At 41.6% G+C, this 25,470-nt stretch overlaps 2 protein-coding genes across 3 annotated transcripts in view; one reads left to right on the plus strand and one right to left on the minus strand.

Moving 5' to 3' along the window:
* The window catches only part of FGD5 (FYVE, RhoGEF and PH domain containing 5), a 78,267-nt gene extending 76,475 nt beyond the window's left edge, over nucleotides 1-1,792 (minus strand). For both annotated transcript variants that reach the window (XR_009275281.1, XM_058813150.1), the window contains exon 1: nucleotides 1,612-1,792. Coding sequence is in view for 1 of the 2 variants with exons in the window: in XM_058813150.1 (XP_058669133.1) it covers nucleotides 1,612-1,624 (13 nt within the window). In the remaining variant the exon portion in view is untranslated. The remainder of the gene's footprint in view (nucleotides 1-1,611) is intronic.
* LOC131562949 (collagen alpha-1(I) chain-like) lies at nucleotides 1,670-24,372 on the plus strand. The gene is made up of 4 exons (XM_058812750.1): nucleotides 1,670-2,122; nucleotides 4,600-4,609; nucleotides 23,271-23,702; nucleotides 23,955-24,372. Exons 1-4 carry the CDS (start codon nucleotides 1,670-1,672, stop codon nucleotides 24,173-24,175), a joined length of 1,116 nt encoding a protein of 371 aa, XP_058668733.1. The 3' UTR covers nucleotides 24,176-24,372.
* The last annotated feature ends 1,098 nt before the right edge of the window (nucleotides 24,373-25,470 follow it).

Below are 25,470 nucleotides of genomic sequence, written 5' to 3' on the forward strand. Positions count from 1 at the left end.
GGCTGAGAAGGGATATGAGCACTCTATAAATACAACCTGGAGGTAAACACCAGAAGAGGAAAAGAACTATTTTTAAGCAAAAGGACAATGTAATCACAAGAATAAATGGTGTTGAATCTGGTCTGGAAACCAGGAGTAGCAGGAGAGCTACCTGAAAGGTTTTTGTTTAGGATATAATTGGAGGAATTATTAAAAGCAGTAACAACAATGGGTGCCGCTTTTGATAATGAAGGCAGTCCCATTTGGTCCTACATTCCTCAAAACTAATAAAGTTTAGTGGATACATCTAATATTCCTTACCCTGCACTTCCACTGACAACAGGAGTAGATTAGAGCTGGTCTGTTTTAAATAATGGAGAGATGAAGAAAGACAGGTAGGAGCATCATTGCTGAAGTTATTTTTGGATGGCTTCATTTTCAATTGAGTTTGTCTCTTGGGAGGGACAGAATCCAGACCAGGATCAGAAAATAGAATGGAACTATCACCAGATTTTAGGACTACTAGAGGAAGAAGAACCTTTTTGCTTTAAATTCAGAGGAGTGGCATAACTTTGGATTTGACGGAAAGTAACTTTTCCAATCCTATGTTACTATGCTTTGGCAAACAATGAATCATAGTTTCCCAACATGAAACAGTTGTAGGGCAAGGTATCTAGCGATAAAATCTCTGGGCTTCGGGATGTACCCATACATGGCAAGTGAGGTGCCCAGCAATGTTTACCTGGAGCAAGCAAACACAACGGAAATTTTTAGGGCTAACAAAGAAGATCTGTTGCTCTTCATCCTTAATTCTAGAAAGACCTTTAAATTTTTCTAAATAATTCCAGTTAGCAATAACTGTTTCCTATACTGTTGTGCTTTTCGCACACATGCCTCATCCCTGAAACTTGGAAAGTCTTGGTGAACAGTTTAAAGTTCGTCCCAATTTTCCAGTGGCTTCTTTTTTCTGTTTCAACTGTTGAAAGCCTGTTCCCTTATTCCGTCTCTTTCACCTTCCTAGTTTCCATCAAGGAAAAATTTGAAAAGTTAACAGAAAGGAGGAGGAAGGGTTTGGGTTTGCCTTAGAGAGCAAATTCTGCAAAAAACATAACCTTCCCCCAAAAATATACTCTTGGAAAGAAACTCACAGCAGATTTTCTAGGAACTTCGTGAACGGTTCAGTGTATCCAAGGGAGCAGTGGGTGCACAGCCATGTCCCTTAGCCTCGTCGGTCTGTCAGCCTGGTTGTCCTCGGAGCACCTAACCTCGCCCGCCCTTGATCCTTCAATGGCTGGGCAAGCAATGGGCACTCACAGCCTCGGGGAGCCACTGAGCACCTGCAGGATTGCAGGGAAAAGGAGGGCCGGCCCTGGACGGAGGGTGCACGGGGAAGAGGTGGCAGCCCCAGCGGCACGGCCCAGAACCTGCCGGCCCCGAAGGAGGGATGCCGGGATGAAGGGGGACGCGAGCCCCGGAGGAGCTGTGCCTGTGCAGGGCGTCTGTCCTGGTGAGAGGATGTGCCGGCCCGAGGGAAGGAGGGAGCCGAAGGAAGGAAGCCCGCCCGGCGTTTGCCGGCCCCGGGGAAAAGATGTCCAGAAGCAGAGACCCTTCCCGGAGGGCCCGCGCACTTACCGGCGTTGTTCATCTTCCACCCCAACTTCGCTCGCCGGCTGCTCCGGGCGCTCAGCGCATGGCTCCGGGGGCCCCGCCGCCCTCGCCCCTCGAGGCCGCGCCCGGCCCTACAGCCCCTGCGGGGGCACGGCAGCGCAGCGGGACGGCCGGACGCGGACGGCGGGCTGGGCGGGTGGCGGTGCCGGCCGGGGGCGGTCAGCGCCGCGCGCCTCCGCCCTGCCCCGCGCGCGGCCCGTCGGGGGGCGGTGGCGGCGCCGGGGCCCCGCACGGCCGGCGGCGCGCGGAGCCGGACCGGGCGGGGCACGACCGACTGCGTGCAGGCAGCGCCCGCCGCGGGGCGAGTCCGGGGGTCCCCGTGGGGAGTGGAGGACATGGATGCGGCACGGATGCCCAAGCGCGCGAATATTTAAAGGCGCGGCGGGGTCCTCCGGCCTCCTTTTCGCGTGCCCCCCCTCCCTTCGTGTCCCCACTCCCTTTCCACCGCCCTTGGTCCCGCTTTGCGCTCTACATGGTCTCTTTCAGCCCCTTCTCCATCCCCTCTCCCGCTTTCTCTACTCTCTCCGTGTCGCCTGCATCTACCCCCTCTCCTTACATCTTTTTCCTTCTCCATCCTTTTCTTCCTGCCCAGTCGTCCTTTCTCTCCATAATTTCCCCCCTTCCATCCATCCCCCTCAATCTATTCATTCACACACCCACCCACTCCATTCCCCTGAGAACCACGACGGCCCCAGCCTAGGACCCTCCAGAGAACGAGGTTCGGGGAGGCCCCAGCCCCGCCCCAGGCGTTTTTCCCTAACCAGGAGCATCCCTGCAGGGCCATCTGGCTCAACGAAGTTAACGCAGGCACCTAGTTTTCGGGCTGGTAGCAGCACTAACACCCAAACAAAATTGGATTGCCCTCTTCCTCTCAGTGGAGGCATTATATCGCCTTGCTACGTTTCCCTGTGGGGCTGGTATTGCTCACGCAAGTAAGCACAATTTGGCAGATTCCGCCCCCCCCCCACCCCCAGGCTAAGAAATCTCAGGAGGGCTGAAGCTGACCTCGAGATTCGCTTCCCTAGTCTGGGACGGACCATTCCAGCCCAGAGTTCGGCAAGCCAGCAGAGAGAGAAGTGGGGAGAAGTACCACATTATACTTGCCCAGTGTCCAAGTAGGGATATGAAGCTGTCAGTTCTTACTTTGACATATTGAATCCCCCAGGAACCATGACAATTGCTAACACTATCCAGAGAAACTTAATTTTAAATGCTGTTGTGTTTTTGCAAAGAGCCTAATAACTAACATCATCCTGCTGGCAGGTGCTCTGTAGTACAGAAAAGCTCTTTTCTTGACCTTTCTTTTTCTTGACCTTTTTCTCATTGTGACTGATGGGGTGCAGGGTGCCTTGCACTGTAGCGCACAGACCTCTCAAGAGAGAAAGCAAGCAGAAATGGGAAATGGGAACGGGAAGCAGAAATGGGAATTCTTTGCATGGGCTTGAGTGACTCCCACTGAGGCTGGTATCCAAGAATGCTGAATTTGATTCTCTAGAGGACCCTGGTTGTCTCACTACGGCTCTAAGTATGCATTTGCAATGCTGTATGGTTTTGGAGGTGGATAAATTCACAGTAGCAGCTCTTTCCTTACTACTCTGACTGACATAAAGGCCTATATAGTCCCTCACAGCATAATGTGTCTGGTCTGTGCCCTGGTGAAGGGAACAAAATGGGTTTCCCTGGTCCACCTATGACCAGCTGTCATGCAAGCTTCTCCCATCTTCATGTATTGATCCCTGATTTTATTCTTGCCACCTGCAGCCTTGATGTCTGTGTCAAGCAAAATAAATAAGATGTCAATACAAAGCAGCATGTAAAATAACTTCAAGAATACAGATTTAAGATCTTGTAAATGCTGGGAAAAAGTTTATGGGACACAATGGAAAAAGAATGCACAATTTTAAAAAATCAAGCACAGTAAGAGTGATTTGGGAAAAATTCCTTGAATATGTTTTCCAGGAGAATAACATTTTGGTTAAACAGCTGCAAAAAAAAAAAAAAAACAAAAAAAAAAAACAAAAAAAAAAAACAGTAGGGAAAGGGGCAGCAGGAAGGCAAGAAACAAGTTTTCACAGAAGAATTGAGAATATTTGCTGCAGAAGTTGGGGTTATTTCCAAATAAACTGAAAAACATAGTCTAGACTACAAAGTTTCCTCATACCTAAATACATAGTGGAAGAATGGTTAAATATGTTACTATCTAAACAAAGCCGTGGTAAAAGAGATGTTGCAATTAGACTAGATGGTGTTGTAATTAATATAGTATTTCTATAGTTGCCCTTCACACAAAATCTTTTTTGATCTACTGTAGGACAAAGAACCATGATACTTCACAGGTTTTGAGCCAAACAATTGATTCGTGAAAAATTTCATTTTTCTGTGGAAGTGGCTGAACACTCCAGCAGAACCCTATACTTAACGACAACGAGAACTTGTCGGGAGTTAGGAACTCCTGTTCCTAACATCATGCCATTAGCTCAAAGTCTGGCTAAGGAGCAGACATTGCCCGAGGTTAATTTTGGGACCTAGCTCTGTACAGGCTGAGTGCTTCTCACAAGTTTCTGACTGCCTGTGCTCAAATCTGCTTCCTAATGGGAAGAGCATGGTGCCAGGGTACCTCCAAGACTCCTTTCTTTTGTCAGATCTGATTGGTTTGAATTTTGAACTGATTTGTGGTGGTTAAAAATGTAACCAATACATTGCCACAAGATATTGTACTCTTCACCAAGGAATGTGTTCTTGAGCAGTTCAGACAAATTTTGGGCTCCGAGAACTGTTGCATGGGCAATTAGACTACAATTTGGATTCAACAGGGAAAACTCCCGAAAATCTGTGCAACTAAAGTGCACTTAGTAAGCAAAAGCCTTATATTCTTTTTATTATTAGCCTAAAAGACAATCCAGGGTGCAATTTCCTGTACTGAAATGATGAAATGTTGTGTGAATTTTGTAGTTAAAGGCAAGTAAGAACCATAAAATAATGGCTTGAAATTTATCTGTTTACTCTGTAATCCTCTTGAAAAATAATGGGGAATGATCTGTATTATAAATGGAAGAATGGGAAGGTGAATGCATGTGAACATGTTCAGGAGATGCTTAAGGGTCAAATCAAGTTTCAGCAGCCAGAAGAGGAATCTCTGCTTTTGCAAGCATATCCTGCAATTAAGGTTTTAAAGGGTGGAGTCCACACCACATAACACATTCCTTGAAGTAAGCAGAGTTCAGAACAGAAAAATCATTTTCCCCAGGGAGAACCCATGACTTAATTGATGGGAGGTGGAATTGACACATCTAATTTCTTAAGTCATCTATAGCAATAAATGAAGCATATATTTTAAAAATAATTTTTACTAACTTTTAATACTGATATGTCTTTTAACAAAGGATTACATAATATAATAGGGATTAACATAACCGAACTACCCATTTGACAAGTTTTATGAATTTAAAACTCAGATGAATGTTCTAGGTTTATAGGTCCCCATCCAGCAGCTGTTTTAAGTACATGTTTAAAGGTAATCAAGTACATATAATCTGTTTTAAGTAGGGTTACTCCATATGCTTGAGTGCCCTGTTAGATCAAAGCTATCTAGCATGCTGGAGTCTCATTTTTTTATCATTGTAACATAAGCTAGCACTCTTTTTGCCATTTTAATGGAGCTCTATAGAGTCTGTCTATCATAATATACTACCTAAGCATCCTAATTGTTATTTTTAAGCCTCTTTATGTTATTCCACAGAGGTGTTTGCCAAGATGAGGTCTGCTTCTTTATAAGCAGTGTTTCAGGGCATTTTTCATGACCTTTGACCCTTCTGTCTCTTTTTCTTTATGGTTTATAGGTTTGGATTTTTGGGGTTTGGAGTTACTTTATCACTATTTCTGTGTCAGTGGCCTTACTAAAAGAAATTTTCTGGCATTGAACTAACAATACTGGGGGTGAGGGAAGAGGGTGCATTTGACCTCAAAATGACATTGGGCTAAACTTAGTTCCTAGTAGGCAGAATTTCAGAAACCAACATTGCTTTATAAATCTTTATATGCATCTGGTCTTAGTTGCCTGAAAAATCACCTATTTTCATGTTATTTTGATATTACCTGGTACATTCTAGCTGGTAGTATGCCCCCCAAGAAACCACAAGACACAGAGAAGTGGTTCAACAACACATCTCTCTTGGTGACCTGGCAAACCCAAGAGCGTAGATCTGTAGCACAGGGTACATAGGGTAGCTAATCCCTAGTGTTTCTCTTTGTAAGTGTGCTTGGGACATCTGAAAGGCTGAATGTGTTGGGAAAAATTGTTATATTGGCAGGGATTCATGCCAATCAAGCCTACTTTAACGTTATTCTACAAAAGCATTACAATTATTGCAGTAAAGTGGTGCTGCATGTTACAAAAAGTGAAATAATTTACTAAAGCAGGATGAAAAAATTTTAATAACCACAAGCATTCCTTGGTATGTCAGATAAATTTAAATGTAAAATATGGGCAGCTGTGATGAGCTGAGCATAGTAATAGGTAAATACAGTAAATACTGATAGGTAAACACTTTTCAGTTATTTATCTTTTCTGTGATGTGGCACTGGAGCCAGAAGTCATTGCTACCTGTGTCTGTGGAACTTTATATCCTTCAGTGACTTGGCATGTCATCTCTCAGACTTTCTTGGTTTCTTTTTCCTCTCTCCTCAAAAGGCTGACTGACACCAAGTCAGGCTCAGAGACAGAATAGTAGGGAGTGCTGTAGTGAGAGTCCTGACCAGTCAGTACTCCTCAGTGGCCTGGCGAACCACAAGAGATGTGCTGTATTAGAATTGGAGTTGCCTTGGCAGGATGTGTCTTACGTTTGTAGTTCTGTGGTACTCCAAGTTTCTTCAGTGAGAAGTGAATATTCTCTTGAGAGTTCTTGATAGAGAAGGAAGTTGAAGGTCCATCACTCAGATGAGATCTCAAAGATTATTGGTGAAAATTTCTTTGAAAGACAGAAATGAAAACAAATGTTGTCATGTCCATTGGAGACTGAGATGAAATCCTTCACCCTGCAGGAGCCCATATTGCCTGGCTAAAACATAAGTGTCTGAAGGCAAAGCTTGTTCATATCAAAATTTTACAGCATTAGCTGCTCATCTCAGCACAATTCAGCACAATACTTCCTGGCATGTAATGGTAATTTTTCCTATTTTTGAGCACCAATACACCTTTTATGACAAACAGTTTGCTTGCTGCCTTCACTCTACATTTGTGTTCTTCTTTACATCAAAACTGATTGCAAAGAATGTGTTGTATATATGTCATAGCCTGTCGCTGTTGTATTGAGATGGGTGAATAAAGCGACATATAGACTCTAAGGCCTCAGAAGGTAAAATGCTGAGTTTATTAGACATCAATTTCTTTTTATAGACTCTTCTGATAAAGCTGGACCTGATTGGTCCTCAATCAACACCCCTCACATCATTGGTTAATTAGGAACAACATTTTTCTTTTAAACATCTTACAAGTAATTAACATGTTCAAAACACCAGCGGCAAAGGTAAGGGATTACTTTAATTCTTTCTCTGAATTTTCTCAAAACTTCCCAGGGCAATACCTGTGAAAGTTTATCTGCCTCTCTCCCTCTGACTATACTGTCCGTAACCACAATAGCTTTGGCCCCTGATTTTACATCCTCATTAAAGGCAAGATAAGCTGAATGAAGAAAAACACAAAGGAAGTGGAGAGGAAAAGAAGTATGGGAAAGTTATAGCTACATGATTAGTATTCTGTCCCATACAAGCAGTTTGTTACTTCGCAGCATACATTTTTTCACAGCACTATTTCACAATAAAAGAGAAGGGATTACTTTTACCAGTTATTAATGACTAACACTGCAGACATGCTGTCCATTACATAGTTAAGAGAGCTCATTTCAGACTACGAGAGATACTAGTTTTGAAAGATGGTTGATGTGTACAGACCCCAGCATGCTGTAGGAGAGAGAGGCTACAAGGATAGTGGCATCAGTTCCTGGAAAACTAGTCTGTGTTTTTATTCCTTACAAAGGAATACAATTCTGAAATACTCCAAATATATCTTTGACTCTCACTTGATCAAATGAAGATCTGATTGCTTCACTCATCATTTTCAGTACAGAGCCTCTAGTAAGAGCACCAGTCCTCTCAGGATGGAGATTTACGTGTTTCCATTCAGTCTCACAGTGCCATTGAGGTTCCTCTAATGCATCAAGTTTATGAGCTTTTTACTTCTTAGTATAATTGTAAGAAAAGAAGATTTGTAGCCAATTGTGCAAAATCTGAAAAATGCCACATTTGCGTCTACTCATTGCTCATTGCCATGGAAATTTTCTTTGCCACTCAACTGCCCAGATACCTGATTCTCATGTCCTGGATTAGTTTTTGCCAATGTCTTACCCAGGTATGACTTCATTTAATGTAACTTTGCTTGGGCAAGGATGCGTCCAGAAACAAGTCTATCTTTACTCAAAGGCATGTGACAGTTCTGCAGTCCAAAGCACTTGGTGCCTGTATTTGGAAAATGTCAACACAGCTCTACTGGCAACAAACAGAGGAGTAGCTGAAAGTACATTTTGATGGACTGGCCTACTGCAGTTACTTGTTTTTCTCCAGACTTTCACATCCTTGCAGATGCTGTCCGTTATACAAAGCATGAGAGGAAATAGCATCAAAAGAATCGAATTGTGACCTGTGAGCTGAAGGATGGCAGACAGGTGCTTCAGACGTCACTCAAAATAACCAAGCATAAGTGAGGAGCAGTACCATTGAGGGTCAAATGTTACACAGGTGTAAATTTGATGTCAGTGAAATAAAAATTGGTCACCAAGTCAAAAGGCTGAGACTTGGCTTAAAGAAACTCATCAGCACTGGGGACCTTCAAGAGCTGAATTTCAGTTCTTGAAGTCAGTAAACACTCTTGCTAAATTTCATTTCAAAAAGGGGAGGAAAAAAAACCTCACCCAGCTGGAGAAATTTTGACTGGTTTCCTGTGTGTGATGGGACCATGCTTTTGATAACCCCCGATAAATGCAACAGCAGTGGGTCATCAATGAGAGAAAAAGTTACAGCAATGATGGTTACTCTGAGCATTGTTTTGAACCACAACGATAATTACACCCCTCATTTTATCATGGCTATGTACTCGGTGCAATCTGTTGTATGAGAGCTACATATAGGGAGGAAGACAAACACCCATTTCCTCTCAGTATTTGGATTTGTTTTGGTCTCATGCCAGTGAAAGTCTCAGTCCAGGCACCTTCCACCACAAATCCTCACTTTTACTGTGCAACCTACTTATCACTAGGGCCTTTTTTGGCTGTGGTAGACCTTGGCTGCATTGATTAGTACAACCACTGACCCAGAGGGGGGTTGGCAGCTGCATTCTCCATTTCCTGCCCAGGCATCTGCTGCCTGATTGGAGGAAAGTAGTTCTTAAACCTTCTTCAAAACAGGAAACTTCTCTTCTCTCTGCTTCCTGAGATACAGGAACCGTCTCCGAAGCAACCCGTAGACAAAGACTCATATTAACTATTGGGGTGCCATAACAGATATAGAGGGAGTTCATAATTCAAGCCATAACCTACACTGAAAGCTTGGAAAGTGCCTCTCTATGCACCACTGCTCCCACCTCTCTGTGCCTACATTGCTGCCTCTTTAAATAGTCTGGATGTTAAGTAGCATATGATAATCCTATCCACTGGAAGCATTTGTAAACACTTTTCATCTTCATGATTAAATATTGATCTTGTGCCACCAATCTCTGGAACATAAATTTGTAATATTGCCCCTCTGACTTTGCATTGGAGAGGTTACTGAACACGGCGACATTGCCACTCTCTTTTTTCAAGTTTTTAATGACAGTACAAGTAGTACAAAAAATATTGATATCTCGTGCTTTGCTCTTTGAGTAGTTTCCCTGTTATGATCAAGCCTCCTTTAGTAGTCAGAAGTGGAGCTTTCAGCAAATCACTGCAGCTTGAATGCAGTCCATTGTAGTCCTGGAGAAAACTACGTTCAGGCTTATAGTTTGCAGTTTGCATCACTGAAGGCTTGTTACTAGCAGAGCCGGTGAAGCATAGCTGAAATTAATATAAACTTCTGTAATTCTGCATTCATAGACAGTGTCAAAAATTTTACCCTCAAGCTCTGATTTGGTGGATACTTTTAAAAGAGCCTGCTGATCAGCTGTATCTGATAGGTGGTTAAAGTGCACTTCAGAGCATAAAAACAAACACAGTAGATGAAAATCATAAACTGTGAGAAATCTTTGTTCTTATTATTGGGTTTGGACATAAATTCTACCTACATGATCATCTTTTCACAGCAAATGCAAAGCCCCTGCAAGCTCCACCCATAAAGCTGAGCAATTTGGATGTCTGAGTAATTTTCCTGGTGTTAGGCTTAAGGGATAGAGCAGTAGGATATAGCAACATTCAGAAGTCACCCTTTTCTTTGCATTCAGCTACTTTCTCACCAAATACTTCCTGACAGTAGAGTGCTACAATGGAGGATTCCCATCAAACTGTCTGATTTCCTGCCAGCAAGCTATGCTGTTAATCCTAGAGTGGCTGCCTTCAAAATCTAGACTAATTATTTTGCCTATGACTCTACCCCGGTAATCAGCAGGTAACAGGGGAAGTTGTTATGTAATAGTGGCTCATGCCTGCTGTAATCCAAGCCACCTGAATTGCCAGTAGTGAATAGAGATGCCTTACAGAAGGGTTTCTCATTGTTTCTAGTGATTTTCATACACACAGAAGCCTGTCCTTTCACCGCAAGTGAATTTTAAAGGGAGAAGCAGTTTGCCAAGAGAAGCAATTTATCTTGATAAGCTGACTGATCTGGGTCATAAGGCAGACAAGCTCTCCTTCAGTTCTGTCACCAAACTAGGGGAGAAACCAGTATGTTTTAAGCTAACTACAAGCTGTATGTAACTCTTCTTGCTTTAGCCTCGTCATAAATGCAAGAAGAATGTAATGAGACACAAGCTTGCTACTATGGTCTTCCCAGTTCATGGGTGTTTCTTTGTTCTTTGGAGGAAAAAACTTAAACCTAGCTCTTAAAAGGTGATGTTATGCTGCATGAGGAGAGGTAATACAAAAGTGGTGTGATCAGAATATGGAAACATTTTTCACAGTGGCCTGGACTGTGGGATAAACTGCTTGTCTATCTATCCTTTGGGGCCATTTATGCTGGGATCCTTATTTGAGATTAAAAAGTTGTGAAATGCCCAACATTTCCTATTTTGAGCACCTCCCTCCTTGTTTCTTCAGTCTCTCTCATAGGTAACCAAGACCATTTTTTCTATTCTACTATGTCTAGAGTAGGCCAAGTGGTTCCAGGGTGTTATTCCATGTCCTGGCTGCAGTGCAAGTCAATGTGCTCCAAGTGGAAGTGCACGTGAGGAAAGATGTGAGGAACTCCTGCAGTTCTGACTTACTTCTCACTGAGCCAGGCAATTAACTTTTTGAGCATGCTCTCAGGCACTGGTATGGATGGTGAGAAACTCCACTAATACCGATTGTAATTTGGTGAATAAGCAACACAGGATGCGTGAAAGCCTCGTGGAACCAATGCACTCAGAAATGCTCCTCATGTGGAGCATCAAAACTGAAATCTCTCTGTTCTGTCTGGCATGGCTTTGCCTCTAGCAAGCATTTCTAAGTAATTACAGCTGTTTAAGGGTGTAAAGATCCCTTTTATTCCTAATTTTGACATTAGGTTTCATTTCACTGAAATTTCTCTGTGGAAGGTATCCAAGCAGCCTACTTTGGAGCACTTCTTTGATGTCCTCCAGGCAGAACTGCCAAATAAACACTGTTCCTGAATGAATCAGTCCCCATTTATATATCTGGAACATTTTTAGACATCACTAGGAGAAGAATGTGCACACAGCCACAAGAAAGTGTTTGTACAACCACTCTGTCAAAGCAGAGCAAGAATATCTTCTGCCCATTTTGTAGCAGTACTTTCTTTCAAAAGCATTGAGCCCTGGAACGAATGAAGCTTGCCTTCTCATAAATTTGTGTCATCCATGGTTTTCTTTCAAGTGGAACATAGTGTGAAGTCTGATTTTAAGATCTTGCCTGTAGCTGGGCTGTAAACAAAAAACTTTCTGAATTCCCTATGTCTGATAAAGAATGGACTCATACTGCAGTTTCTCCTGTACTGATTCCTCCTCTCTGGTCTACATGCCAATCCCAGACTTTGATTTTCAGTGATGAGCATCAAAAGGAGAGTAACAAAGTTCAGCGGAAGGAATTTTAATGTGGAGGACTGAAGTGACAAGACACACAACAAGTGTATATGCTGGGTGGTAGCATTTATGAAGTTTTAAAGCTGGGTCAGAGCTCCTAGAGTCCACTTCTGATCCAAGCAGAGAAAAAGGGACAAAATTTAATCAGGTGACAATATTTAAAACTATTTAATTTTCTTAAGTGTTTTGATTCATGAGGACAGAATCACTGTCTTCATGTCATCACTGTCTCTATCCGTTCTCCTGTAACCAGGAGTCTTCCACAGTTTCTTAGCCTGCACCATTTTTCAGACTGTTTGCTCAAAGTTACAGAGGCATTAGCTTATATACTCTCAATGTGGATAAAAGTATATTGCTTTCCTAAAATCTGGATGTTGGATTTTTTTCTTCCAGGAAGCTAGAAAATATTTTTCCTGAGTTTCCATCACTCCAGGACATCTCTATTTTTGCTTAGTCGTGTCAGTAGCATACACTTTCCATGATTTTTGTATTCCTTAGTTAAGACAATAGTGATAAAACCATTTTGTACAGGGGTAATTATAGCTGATTATTTCCTATCCTTAAAACAGAGATACAGAGTTTTAATTGTTTAAAAACAATTTCTTGTTTTGCTCTGCATACCTTTTCACTTAATTAGAATTCAAGTCATGCTAGTTCTGTGACTTTTTTTGCAGTTCTGCATATTTTCTAAGTGTCCTTCCTGTCATAATGAAGGGTTCTTCAAAGTCTTGTGAAGGTCGGTGGTTTCAACATAGTGGGAACTGAGAAAATGATGGGGGGAAATTAGGAAAAAGAATTTGTTCTAGCATTTTTTTCCCTTCCTTGGGCACCTCGTAGTGGGAGAAGAGTTTAAATCCATTTTTGCAGATCCTCTTGAGCACTGGTATGGAAGGACTCTGAAAACAAGTGTGTTTCTTTTGAGAGGAACTCTCCCTTCTGTAAGCTGAGAAGAGAAGGGAGCCAGAGGGGCTGGGAAGCAAGAGGTCTGTTTCTAGAGGTCAATGTGAACTGTGAAAGGATTTTGCTCCTAATTCACAAGACCATCCTGGACCCTGAGACTTGCCAGACTTCTTACATTAAACAAGGGAAAGGTTTGCTTTGATTGAACTGTGTGTCTGGAGTATTCTACAGAGACCTCCTCCACTGGGGTTCCTTTGCCCTCCAAAACCAGGACCTTTCTGGGGGCAATCTGCCAGGGCTCCTGTTGCTGCTGTTACTGTGAATGGTGTGCACACAGCACGTCTCTTCCTATGTACCCACCCTTGCCTGATTATCTAGCCTTTATTTACAGCACCTGGATAAATAAGTGGGTTTTAAAATTATTTTCTCTATGGTTAGCTTTGGTGATATTGATTCATGAAAAAGGAAGATTTTGACTGACCAAGGGGCAAAAATACACTGGATAATACTGCATATCTAAGTGGCCAAAGACCTAATCAACTTTTAGAGAGCAGTAAAAATCTCCACAAAATCAGCAAATGAAAAGCATGTTTTTCATTTTCCAACAACAGGGACTTCAAATGTCATCCATTTTTCAGTGAAAAAAGCACCTATTTTCTCCTGGCTTTTAAAAAGAGAATATTATTTTGTATGCATTTTGCCAACAGCTGATAAATATTTCTGCAGATGGACTTTCAAAGAAAAACATGTTTTTCTGTCTCTACCAGCTTTTTACTTCCTTGCTTTACACAATTGCAGGAGAGAGAGTGAGCAGTGAGGAAAGTGGGGGTAGTTGTGGCTATTACTGTAAGTCTTTTTTTCCCACATCCAGTTTTGTTAACAGATATAAGACATGGCAAAACATCTTTTTCTTCATCAAGAAAGTAAATTTTATTTTGCTGCTGACTTAAAAAAAAAAAAAAAAATATATATATATATATATAATAGATACTATATTTATATTTTTTTATTTTATATATACAGGAATATATATATATATTCCTGCCCCCCTGCCTGCTCCAAAAGTCAAACTGATTTCTTGCATTTAAATTGTAAGTAACATTTTGAGACCTGCTGGCACTTTTCAGATTGACAGCGGAACAAGTGCTTGTGAGAACTTGTGAGTTTGAAGAATAAGTGACAAAAAATATTCAGAATGATTGTAGCTAGGCGTCTGCTGTATGCGTGAAAACACAATGTTCTTACACGTACTGGTAGGTCTGTGCAAATCCACAATCTGATTCTGAATTCAAAATTTTAACCTAAAGTTTTCAGCATGGTAAAAGCTGAAAAACTGTGTAGTATTGGCTCACTTATATTGCAGTTACTGTAGATTACAATTGTAACAGAGTGTCTTATAGCAAACACCTTGGTTCTTATTAAACACATGTACAACATCGAGGTGAGCTTTTTATTAATATATATGACTATATATATGACATAGATATACCAAATGCAACTATAATTAGACATGCTAATTCTATCAGTGTAAGACCTTATTAGGTCTTAAGTACTGCTCATGACCACACATTCTAGAAAACCAGTATGTCAATGTACAAGCATATCTTATTGAGTATGTGTGAAATTTTCAGATGCAGTTAGTGGGCTTGAATGCTTCAATTGTGTTCCATTCTGTGCTGCAGAAATGCTGTCTTACAGCTGTAGTGGCAGCTGTAGGTTCTGTGGATGTTAAAGGACTAAAAATCTTTAATTTACCTTGCAAAAAAATAAGAATCTGCATTTTAGAGGCCACTTAAAAAGTCTCTTTATGGGTTTTTAAAATTCTGCTTTTAAATTCTTACTTGAATTTACATATTATATCTAATTAAAATACTTCAGCTTCTTGGTGGAGTGATATGAGTGAAAAGAAAATGACACAACTCTAGACAAAGCTATTGTTTTACATTTCCCTGGATAGCCATATGACCACATGGGACCTTGTGCAGATAAAATATGGCTATTTTGCATTTTAACAAAGGTGAAAATGAAATAAAATCTGGGGGCTTAACAAACCTGTTGATAGTGTAGTAGGTGTTGGTGAAATAAAAATATTTGGTCCGGTTTGACAGTTTGTCAACAGCACTTTCAATCCGTATTAAACACTGAGTACTGTCTTAAATATTGTTCCCTGTAGGGGACATAACTGTCATCTGTCTTCAGGTGATTGCCTGCGCCAAAAATGACAAAATTTAAGTGTTGTCGGTGACATCATGCTGGCCGGCATGTGCTATACAGAGGGAAAGCCTTCTTTTAGTAGGGTGTTGGAAGAACCAAAATTTTCATGGGGACTGTTAACCTGGAAGCTGCTGTGAGTTGCTTCCTGTCTAGCTCCACATTGCAAAATGTGTTTCTTCCAGCTGCCAGGGGAATCTCTTGGGATGCTACATAATTGTGCATGGTGCCGCTGAATGGAATTAGGCAGTTTGTAAAACACAGGAGAGGAATGCCTAGATGGGCCAGCTAGCTCGTGACCATCATACATATTGTACTTTTGCCAACGATCTGGCTTATACCCTGCTCAGTTTGTTCTGTTGGGAGTATTACTGTGATGGATGGGTAGACAAATTCTTTGGATTATGTAGTATGTGGCTGAACAGGTCATCTGTTATTTTACCTAACTCAAGACTCTTTGCTATCACTGACGGCTGTCTGAGCAGAGCTCACAGACCTCATTGCTGTTTCTTGAGGTGAAGGTCTGCGGTTCATTTTAATACGTCCATTTTCCATGGGAAACATTGCATCTTTTTGCCTATTTTCATTCTGGTTGTCTTCCTCTTACTTGGATGCTTTTGGGAGAGCTGGAGGGGTCTATACCAATTCCATGGTGCCTGACTTGCATTAAATGCAAGACACAAAGATTTAGGCAGAGATTTTTCCATCCAAGAAGTCAATAGAGACAGGCAGAGAGGTACACCGTCTTTCCTTGACTGGGTAGGTGCTACTCTCAGACATGTGCTACTGAATAAGAACTGCTGGCAAGCACTGCAGTTGCCTTTGTGCACTTACTTAATTTCGTGCTTTTTTACCTGGGGGAGGGCTCTGGGAAAGCAACAGAAGTCTCCTCCCTCAAAACCCCAGCACTTCTATATAAATATTTCCTTGGAAAAATTAGCTTCCCATTTTCAGCCCCTCTCCAGAAGAGCTTCCAGATTCCCCTGTGGAGCTTTGACTTTGGCAGGCTCAGGAGACCACAGCAGTATTGCTTTACCCCGGCTACAGAGGGTCCTGGGCCTTGCACACACCCTGGCAGTTCACGCCCTGCGGGCACCTGGCCCTTCAGGATTGTGCCTGGGACCATCAGCCCCACAGCCCATGCCTGTTCAGCAGCTGTGGAGCAAAGAGGGGCACAGCTGTTTCTCAGGCTGTCTGACAAGGCAAGCCTTTGGTTTGGTACAGCCAAAAGAGATACTGCCTGTGGTACATTGCTTGAATGTACAAATACAGCTGCTGTTTATTGCCTTGTTTTTCAGGGAAAGCCGTCAGTACGTTCAGAGACTCAGGGAATTTCCACTATTTTTCTCAGCGCTCCCCCCACCCCCTTGGCCTTCAGACACACACATTGTGTTGTTTTGACGTAATTTCAAGCAAATATTTTGCCACCGAGAGGCAGTGCAGGGTCACAGAGGTCCTCCAGGCTTGGGCTTCAGGCTTTCAGCCCTCCCCAGTAAACAATAGCTCTATAACTCATTAAAACTCCCTTTTGATTACTTTTTCCTGTTTCTGATTGTTTTGGAGCAGCAGGGGTGGATTCCACACTCAACAAACTTCTTTTTCCTGCTGCTAAATTTAAATGTCTCTGAACTGAAAGGATTTGCTAATCTCTTCGGCAATAACTCCATCAAATACAAATTATAACTTAAAATTTAGACTATTTCTGAATGCTACAAGGGAATTGTGACTTGGTTTTGCAGAACAATTTTCATGTCTAGGATTTTTATTTAGCTGTCCCTTTTTTTCTTTTTGTTCAGACAGAGAAGTTACCCAGACCCTAGTACCTTTTCTGATGGTTACTGTACCCTCTTCACTTTCAGATTTAGTAATAGTCATGTTTTCCCATTATGGCCTGCATGAAACCAAGCTGGTAATCTTGCTTATCTCCTATTTTCTTCAAATTCATTTATTATCTTCTGCTTCACATCATTGATTCAACACTCCTTTTTCTGTATCTATTCTCTGAATGCTTTTTCACTGCATGGTTTTCTCCTACTTGCAAGTCACCTGATTTACATGATCTACCTATAAAACTCCCTCACTCAGCTGACTTCTCTGACAATTTGCATATTCCATCTTTTATTTATAGCAGGGGTAAACTCCCGAATTGTTTTCAGCAACCTCTAGTGTCCTCGTAGGCCAGATATAGATTAATAAATTAACAATTTTCTTTGATGGACAGCAAGGAGCATTTAGGAAAGTGAATTGCAAAAAATCCAATTCTAGGGAAAAATATGTGCAAATTTATCCATCCACATCCTTTTATCACATACACTGCCCACACATACATAGACACTAATCTGCTCAATCTGTACTAACCTAGCATGAAACCCGCTTTTCAGATATAGTGCAAAAATGATGAAATAACCAATTAAAATGTAATCTGTATAGCACAGGTCCCTATGTGGATTTAATTAGCAAGACAATAATTTACTTCTGTCATTTTTAAACCCATAAGTAGGATCTCTGGGAGAACAAAATATGAACATATATAAAGATCCAGTGTGTCCTGACAACCTTCTTGGAAATCTGCTGTTATTATTTGTTATGCATGCCAAGGAAAAAATATATTTTTCCTGCCCAAAGAGCAGACATCCTAAACAAAAGCAAAACAGACTGCAAAAGCAGATAAATACGTTTGGGCATACCGTCCCTCACTTCGTAACTGCCCCTCGCTTCCCCTCATGCTCCTCCCCAGCCTGCTAGTTTGTTCTCTGTTTTTTGTTTGTTTGTTTTACTTCTGTTGCCACTGGCTCAGTTTTAAGCACCCTCTGAGCAGAAAAACTGTAAAATGACACAGTGTAGTAGATTCCAGAGTGGACTCTGTGCCCAGAAGGCAGAATGACAAAAAGACAACTTCTTCGAAAGAATTATGCAGCCTTTTCTTTTACCAGCCTAGCTACTAAAGTTGTCCTTTGCAGAATAAGCCAGGGACAGAGACAGAACTGTTCTGTCTGTAGCAAGTGCTGTGTAGTCTTGCAAGGTTTGCTACCACAGTAATGAAACCATGTTCTTTGCCTCAGAAAAGACACGTGCCTCCACTGTAAAGTGGACAATTTTGCCATTGTTTTTTCTTCAATGATGAAAGGGAGCACCTTTCTGCACAGTCTGGAGGTGATAGTGCTTCAAGGTGACAACTAGTGGATTTTAAATCTGAATGGAAACTTAAAAGTCACCTTAATAGCACACTGAGATGTTGCCGCCTCCACAGCACGACTTGTTCCTGCCACATGAACAGGCATGTTTTGCTTGTGGTGGTCTTCAGAGAGATGCATTTTATATATCTGTCATGGCTTTGGCGTGACAGATACACAGATACACTACTGCAGAGTGTGAGATAGAGCTGAATCTATCTGAATTTCATCTTATTCCTAACTGCTTTATAAGGTATCTCAAGATGTGTAAGCAGTAAAGCAATAATAACACATCACAATGCACTCATCACAGACCATGAAGAATAATAGCCTATGAGTCAAGCAATATGCCCTCTATAAATGATATGATGCTTCTTGCAGACAGGAATATTAATCACTCCAGGAACTGACAGGATCTGATGAGAGAGACTGTTATTAATATTATCTCCCTTGGAAACATTTGCAATGGTAATAGTAATTTTAATAATGCTGGAACAAAATTAGCTGGGTTGGCTAGCTTTGTAGCAAATGGGAACACTGAGGAAGGCAATACATAAATAGAGAGACTAATTCATGAAGGAGGTGGACCAGATTTCTCTCTTGACAGTTCAGACATGATAAGGAGAGGGGGAGGGAACTTTTGGTTTTAAAGGTTGCATTTGCTTCATCAATTGTCAAAATCTTGTTAAAAGTCTAATGCAGTCATGATGTTTTTGTTGCTGTCCAGAGACTGAATGTATGTAATAGAGCGGCCTTATATACAATTTTTGCCACAAGCAATTTACGATGATTATATTATTCCGATCTGTCTGGTTCCCAAGGAGCCTCTGAAACCAAATCGTATCAGCGGAAGATGAATATTAACAATCCTATCTCTCTCAGGAGAGCTAACAAAAGAATGGAGATCTCACATTTAGGTTCAACACAAAGAACTTTGAAATGGCTGTGGAATTATTGATATCAGTTCTCAAGATTCCTAGTTCAGTTATTTACTGCTTGGCTTTTCTGCACCTGTGCCACAAGCCAGCAAGATTACAGTGGAAATAATGAATTTGTAAGCTAAATAATGAGTAACGTGTCATAAGGGTTTAGTAGGAAAACAAAGTGCCAAGAGGACTGCATTTAATTTCTTCCTTTGTTACATTCTGCATACCTGAATATGCCATCTGCCTTAGAGTACTATATACCAATTAATAATGAGAAAACAGATAAATTTGGAGCAGTGCTTTAGGCAGATAGCAAATTGCCCAATAATTTTTTAAAAAATATTAAACCAAATAACTCTATGACTTACCTTGAGACTTATCTCTGAGCATCCAGTATGATACATTCAAGCTGTGTTGATAGCTGTGACTGGCAGTGAATCCACCAATGCTGCATTACATTCCCAACTGGAAAACTATAATAAGGCATTTGGCTTTAAAACGTCTCAGGTAAAAGGAGGAAAAGTAAATTAAATTGTAGAAATTGAGACATTTTCAAACCTTTCTTTCTGGCCCAATTCTCTTTAATAGTGGTATCAACTGAAGAGAAAATTTAGGCTTCTCCCAATGTATTTACGAGACGCACAGAAAATAGTTACCCATATATGAATTATCTTATCCCTGGAAAGAGTGTGGTAAGATGCTTATTTAGTTGCTCATGTAGGCAAAATGCTGATAAGAAATTCTGAAAAAAAAACCTCTCTATTCCAGAGCTTAATAATTTAAAACGGGGGAAAATACTACAGTTCCTGCCCCTGCATATTGCTGCCTGAGATAGATATCAATCTCCATTCAATATTTTAATAGACTGGGATGAGACTTTATTGTTACTATGGCCTAATATCTCAGTTCTCTATTTACAAGAACAACTACTTAGGACTTAAAGTGGTTAAAAGGAATTTCTGTTGGAAAAGGCCAGTTTGCCTGAAATACTTTGAGGAGGGAGAAATTATTAATTTGCGCCTTTTCCACAAAAAAAACCTCTTTTAAAATTAAAGATGTGACAAGGGTGGCTTTGCAATGCCTGCTATCAGTCTCTCTCCTGAGCATAAGAAATATCACATCAGTTTAAACAAGCAACAGTGACTATTCATTATTTCCTTTTGTCTACTTGGCATGGAGCTGATAGCAGAGCTAGAAAATTCTCCTTTGCTTTGCTTAGGTTTTTCCCAGTCCCAGAGTTAGATGGATCCTCATCTAACTCTGCCAGTCAGACAAAGATTCTCAGAATAACTGACAATTTTGTCCCCAATAACTGGTTGCCTAATGTGATGACTAAATTCTGAAACCAGGGTTAGTGACCACAGAGTGATCATATGGATAAACTATGCAATGGACTATGCCTGTTTTGGATAAACAAGTTTCTGCTCAATGAATGCCTCCAGGTTCAGCACAGCATGTGCATGTGATAAAAATCATGCACAATGTTATTTTCAGCTTGTGTTCTCCTTCTCTACCAGCACTATCAATAAACTTGAAATAAAATGTGGGTTCAACCATTTAATGTGTTAACATGACGTGACATAGCAGACATGAGAAACGGACATATTTTCACATGGAAATAGCACTTTCAGCCTCTCCATTGCCATAGAAGCTACATCATAAAACTGCAACAAAAGCCTTTACAACGCCATAGTAGATATTTCACTCACAACTACTGCCTTGCCACCTGTTTTAGAAAGGTCAAAGACAGGAGCCTTCACAAGTAGGAGCCTTGACATGAGTAAGTCAGTCAAAGAAGGAAAACCTCTGCCAAAACCAGGAAGGTACTAAATAAAAACAACCACGTGAGATGCCTGTTACTCTCAAAGGGATAGTACCTGTTTGGAGAGAAAGATTTCAGGAGCAAACTCCTAACATTCCTACTCCTTCACAGAAATACTTTGAGTTCTGGAACTCCAATCCAGCAACACCTCAGGAGCACTGGTGGTCGCTTCATGTCAAAAGAGTCACAGCTAATTTTCTTGCACTTAAAAGCTATTGAAGGAGCAGACAATACTGGGCATATATTGCCTATAGATCCTCCCCCTCTTTCATTGTGTTCTGGTTCATGTGACCTTATAGTGGCCCCTTGTATTTTTTGCTCTTGGGGAGGAAAAGTCTCTGTGAGGAGAGAGGGTCTGAGCAGCACAATGCATGGGATTGCATTTGTCTCTGTGTTTCTACCCAGAGGGGCTTCAAAGTAACTTACGCTAGGAAGGTGAGATATATATAATGTCCCTGCAGCTATGTGAGGAGGGTTTCTGTACACTAGATCAGTGTTTAAACACATCACCATTTCCTGTCTATGAGTGACACAGGAAAATTGCTTTAATTTTTCTATTTTTTCTCAGATGTAGAGAAACAATTTTAAAGAAGGAACAGGAAAGTAGACAACCCAGCATAAAAAGAAGAGGACCTTTTCTGTGTTGATTACTCCTAAAGCATTTTTTCTCAACACTGCTAAATATAATTGTCTTCTAGGGAGTTTCTATCTTTTAAAGGGCAAAAGAGATTTGGTGTGCTTTTTCATTCACTTGCAGCCAGTCTCTGTTGTAGTTTGGCAGTATTCGAAGATCTTTGTAAAAGGGTTCTGAGCCGAAGTTAAATTTTGTGCTCCGAACCAGTGCCCACAAAAATATGTTCTCTTCACTTTCTGCTCCGTCAGGTTCACTTACAATCTTCTGGGAAGAATCAAGAAAATCAGTAAATTCTTTTGGGGCAGAGAACTATTTAAGCAGTGTTGAGAACTGGCAGCTGCCAGAGGCATACTCAGGAATGTGCCCAGGTGGCATGTGCCATAAAATTTTTGATACCAGAAGAATTTGCACACCTCCTTTCACCTGGTAGGAAATAGCTAATACACAGGAGGGTGACTGCAAGAAGTGACATGCTTCTCATCACAGAGGCTGCTTGGAGCCCCTGCTTGTCCCAACAGGTCCATACTGAATCTCCAAAATCATGCCTGGATGAGCAGAGGATCAACAAGTGCTCTTGACTTGTATTGATGTCTTAAAAGTACGTGTGGTATTTTCCTGGCAAGGAGAATGTGGAAAGGCTGCAGGCAGCATGATGCTAGTTAGGAAGAGCACGTGTGCTGAAAGTCAGATCTGTCTCAGAAACAGATTGTCTAGTTTTGATACTCCAGACCAAGCATACACTGGGTACAGGTAGTAAAAAGAGAGAAGCAGGAATTAGGCACAGACCTACAGCAATTTTGTTTTTGTGGTCTAATCTTAAGGGGCTCAGATCCTGTGCTCCGACTGGAGCCATCCACTTCTTTAAAACCCTCTTCTTATTCCCCAGCTTTCAATTCCTGTGAGTTGTGGTGATGAGAATGGCTTTGCCTCGCCTTGCCCTGCAAGAAAGAAAAGAACTACTACAGCACCCTCCAGCCTCTGCCATCTCCCAAACATACTTCTTCATCATCGGGCTTCAGCTACAGTTGTCAACTAAAGAAAATTAAAAGCATTAGATATGAGAAGTACCTCCACCAGGCCAGCTCAAACAATGACAGAACAATCTTTAAATGTTCAGGCATAGCCCACCGTATCTCTGCCCACTGCAGCACCAGCCAGGAATTCCTGATAACTTTTTACTGAATGCATTAAGGTATTTTTTCTGCATCAATAAGAGTAGGTCTGTGACGTCAAGAGCTTGTCTTTACTTTGCAGAAACTTATTATCTTATTATCACTGTTTGCAAACATCTGTGCTCAGCATTTCCTTCCTTGTATTACTGAAATACTAAGTGTTCAGAAAGCCTAACCATCAGCCATAAAAATCAGTAACCGGCTGTATGCACTAATGCGGAATTAAAAGCATTATTTGGGTGATTTACTTTAAGCACATATGTGACAAAGGAGCCTATAAAAATTACAGGCTGCTTATTTTCCTTTTTCCTCTGCTGCTGCAACACTTGCAGCGATTAGTTGGCATTTTAAAACGTGTTAGGGTGTAGGGGAGGGTTTTTCTTGTGGTTTTTTGTTCTTTGGGGTTTTTTGACTCACAGACAAACATAGGTAACCCATCAAAACTGAAAGCGGAAAAGCGATGTATTTTTTACAGCTGGAATCTTGGCTTGGATTAAACGTCTTCCTTTTCCTGTTTTGTCCAGGGCTCCCAAATCTGTATTTTCTCACTATCTGGCGCTCTCAGTGCTACACATTCTTCCAAGCTGGAGATCGGGAGCAGCAGCGAGGGAGGCCGGGAACAGAGAACCGAGCACTTTTTTGTGCGCCCGTGTCCAGCGGTAACACATTTTGGCCACCCCAGACCTGCGCCCTTCCAACCGGCGGGCGCACTCTGCTGTCTCTCCGGAGAGCGAAGCCGCCACGCCTGCCGTCCGGCCAGGCAGCACCCACCCGACGCCGAGCGCGGCCAGGGCCGATAGGACACGAGCGCGGCTCAGCCGTGAGCGCGGGGCGGGCGCAGGCCGGGCGCCGGAGCCCCGCCGTACGCTGCGGTACTTCCGGCCGAGCCGTACCCGCTTCCGCCCGCACTGCCTCTCTTCTCCCAGCTGCGGACAGCTCGCTTGGGCCCCGACCAGGTAAGCGCATCCCCGCGGACGGCCACGGGCCTCTGGATGTTTCCTGGCCGCCGTGGTTTCTGTAGAAATCAGTATTTCCTGGTCTTCAGAAGTAAGCTGCTTTGAAAAGCTGGAAGGTGCAGCATACTGACAATCCCCGTGCTTCGGATTAAAAGTAGATTTCAGAAGGGTCCTAGGCTTTTGTCTTTTCCTAGAAGTCGATGTAATCCTATTGAGGAGTTTTTAATTCTGTGTTGCCATCTCATCCATCAGAGCCCTGTTGTACTAATCATCATACAGATACAAAACAAAAAATCAGACCCTGTCCCGACCACTTAGAGCCCAGAACACGATTTCCTCGGGCTGCCATTTGTGTGCCATCGGTACTCACCACGGAAGCGAGCTGGGGATTGTCGCAGCTGTTGGGAACAAACCGCTTCTCGTCACACAGTAATGGAATTGGGACGAGGCCTCAGCCAGCCCCTCTCTCCTGAATCTGCAGCAGAGCAGTTCCAGTCCATGCGGGCACGTGTAATCCAGCTCCTGATGATCTGAGCGCACGGAGCAGCGCTCAGCTGCTGTGGGGGGCTCAGGGAAGGCAGAGTGTGCATTGTCGTCTTCCTGAACGTACAGACAAATCAAAGTGAGAAGCCACAGGGTGGAAATCAGTCGCATATATGCTAAATAAAACTTGCAGATTTATTTAAGAATTGTTTCTGCTTGTTCTTTGTTGTGCTTCTGTGCTTAGAAAACCTCCCTTTACAATCAGTTCAGTCCATCAGTTGAACCTTTGTTTGCAGACCCTCAGTGAGCAGAATTTGTTGCAGAGTCAGTGCACACTGTGCAGGCCTCCTGGGAGTGTGAGGAGCTCATGTGTGCTACTTTTTGCTTTAGGACGCTCTGAGGTATTTATTCCTTTTGGGATGAGAATTCCCAAGAGAGGTAGTTGTAAGGTATGACATCGGGAAAAAGCCTGTGTTGTTGGAATGTTGTTGTCAAAAGTTAATTTTTCCTTCTTTCTTAGCCAGTAGTTAGCTTTTTGCTTAATTTTTGTAGTATCATTATTTTCTTGTTTTAAAAACTGCTTCAAAATAACTTCAGTGGCTGGCCATTGGTACCTTGTTCAGATTTGCCTATTTGCTTGTAGCTAAAATGTTCACATCTTGTTTATCATTCTGTTTAAGAAACTGCTGCCCAGCCAACTAATAACTGAATATCTATCTGTCTAGGACACAGGGAGAGGATTTAGGTAATGTCTTTGTTTCCAGAAAAAAGTTGTAGTGTAGTTTCTAAATAGAGGAGAAGGGGGTGAAGACTCGGGGCTCTGATGCTGTTGGGGCACCCCAAGGTCCCCAGGAGAAGGAGCCCCACTGGGATGCAGGAGCAGGTGTGTTCTCATGTAATATAGAATAAATTATAAATATAAATATGAAAATCATAAATATAAAAATATTTTTAAATACTTAAATGAAGCAGGTTTTTTAATTTGTCAATAGGCAGTGTTTTGATTACAAAAAATATAAATACAAATAATATAAAGGTAGAAATCTAAGTATAGGAATATATCATAAATAAATAGAGATATATATATATAAAGTTTAAAAACATAAGGAAAAATTAGTTGTAGCAGTAGATATGATACATAATATAAATAAATACATTTATAGAATTTTTTATATATTATATATAATTAATACACTGCATCAAAAGAAACTAAATATAAATGTGAATATAATTATACTAAGTATAAAAATATTTCAATATCGTTTGAAAGAAGGTTTTTTTTGTA

The sequence above is a fragment of the Ammospiza caudacuta genome, chromosome 12 (genome assembly GCF_027887145.1).
Source record: "Ammospiza caudacuta isolate bAmmCau1 chromosome 12, bAmmCau1.pri, whole genome shotgun sequence".
NCBI lineage: Eukaryota > Metazoa > Chordata > Aves > Passeriformes > Passerellidae > Ammospiza > Ammospiza caudacuta.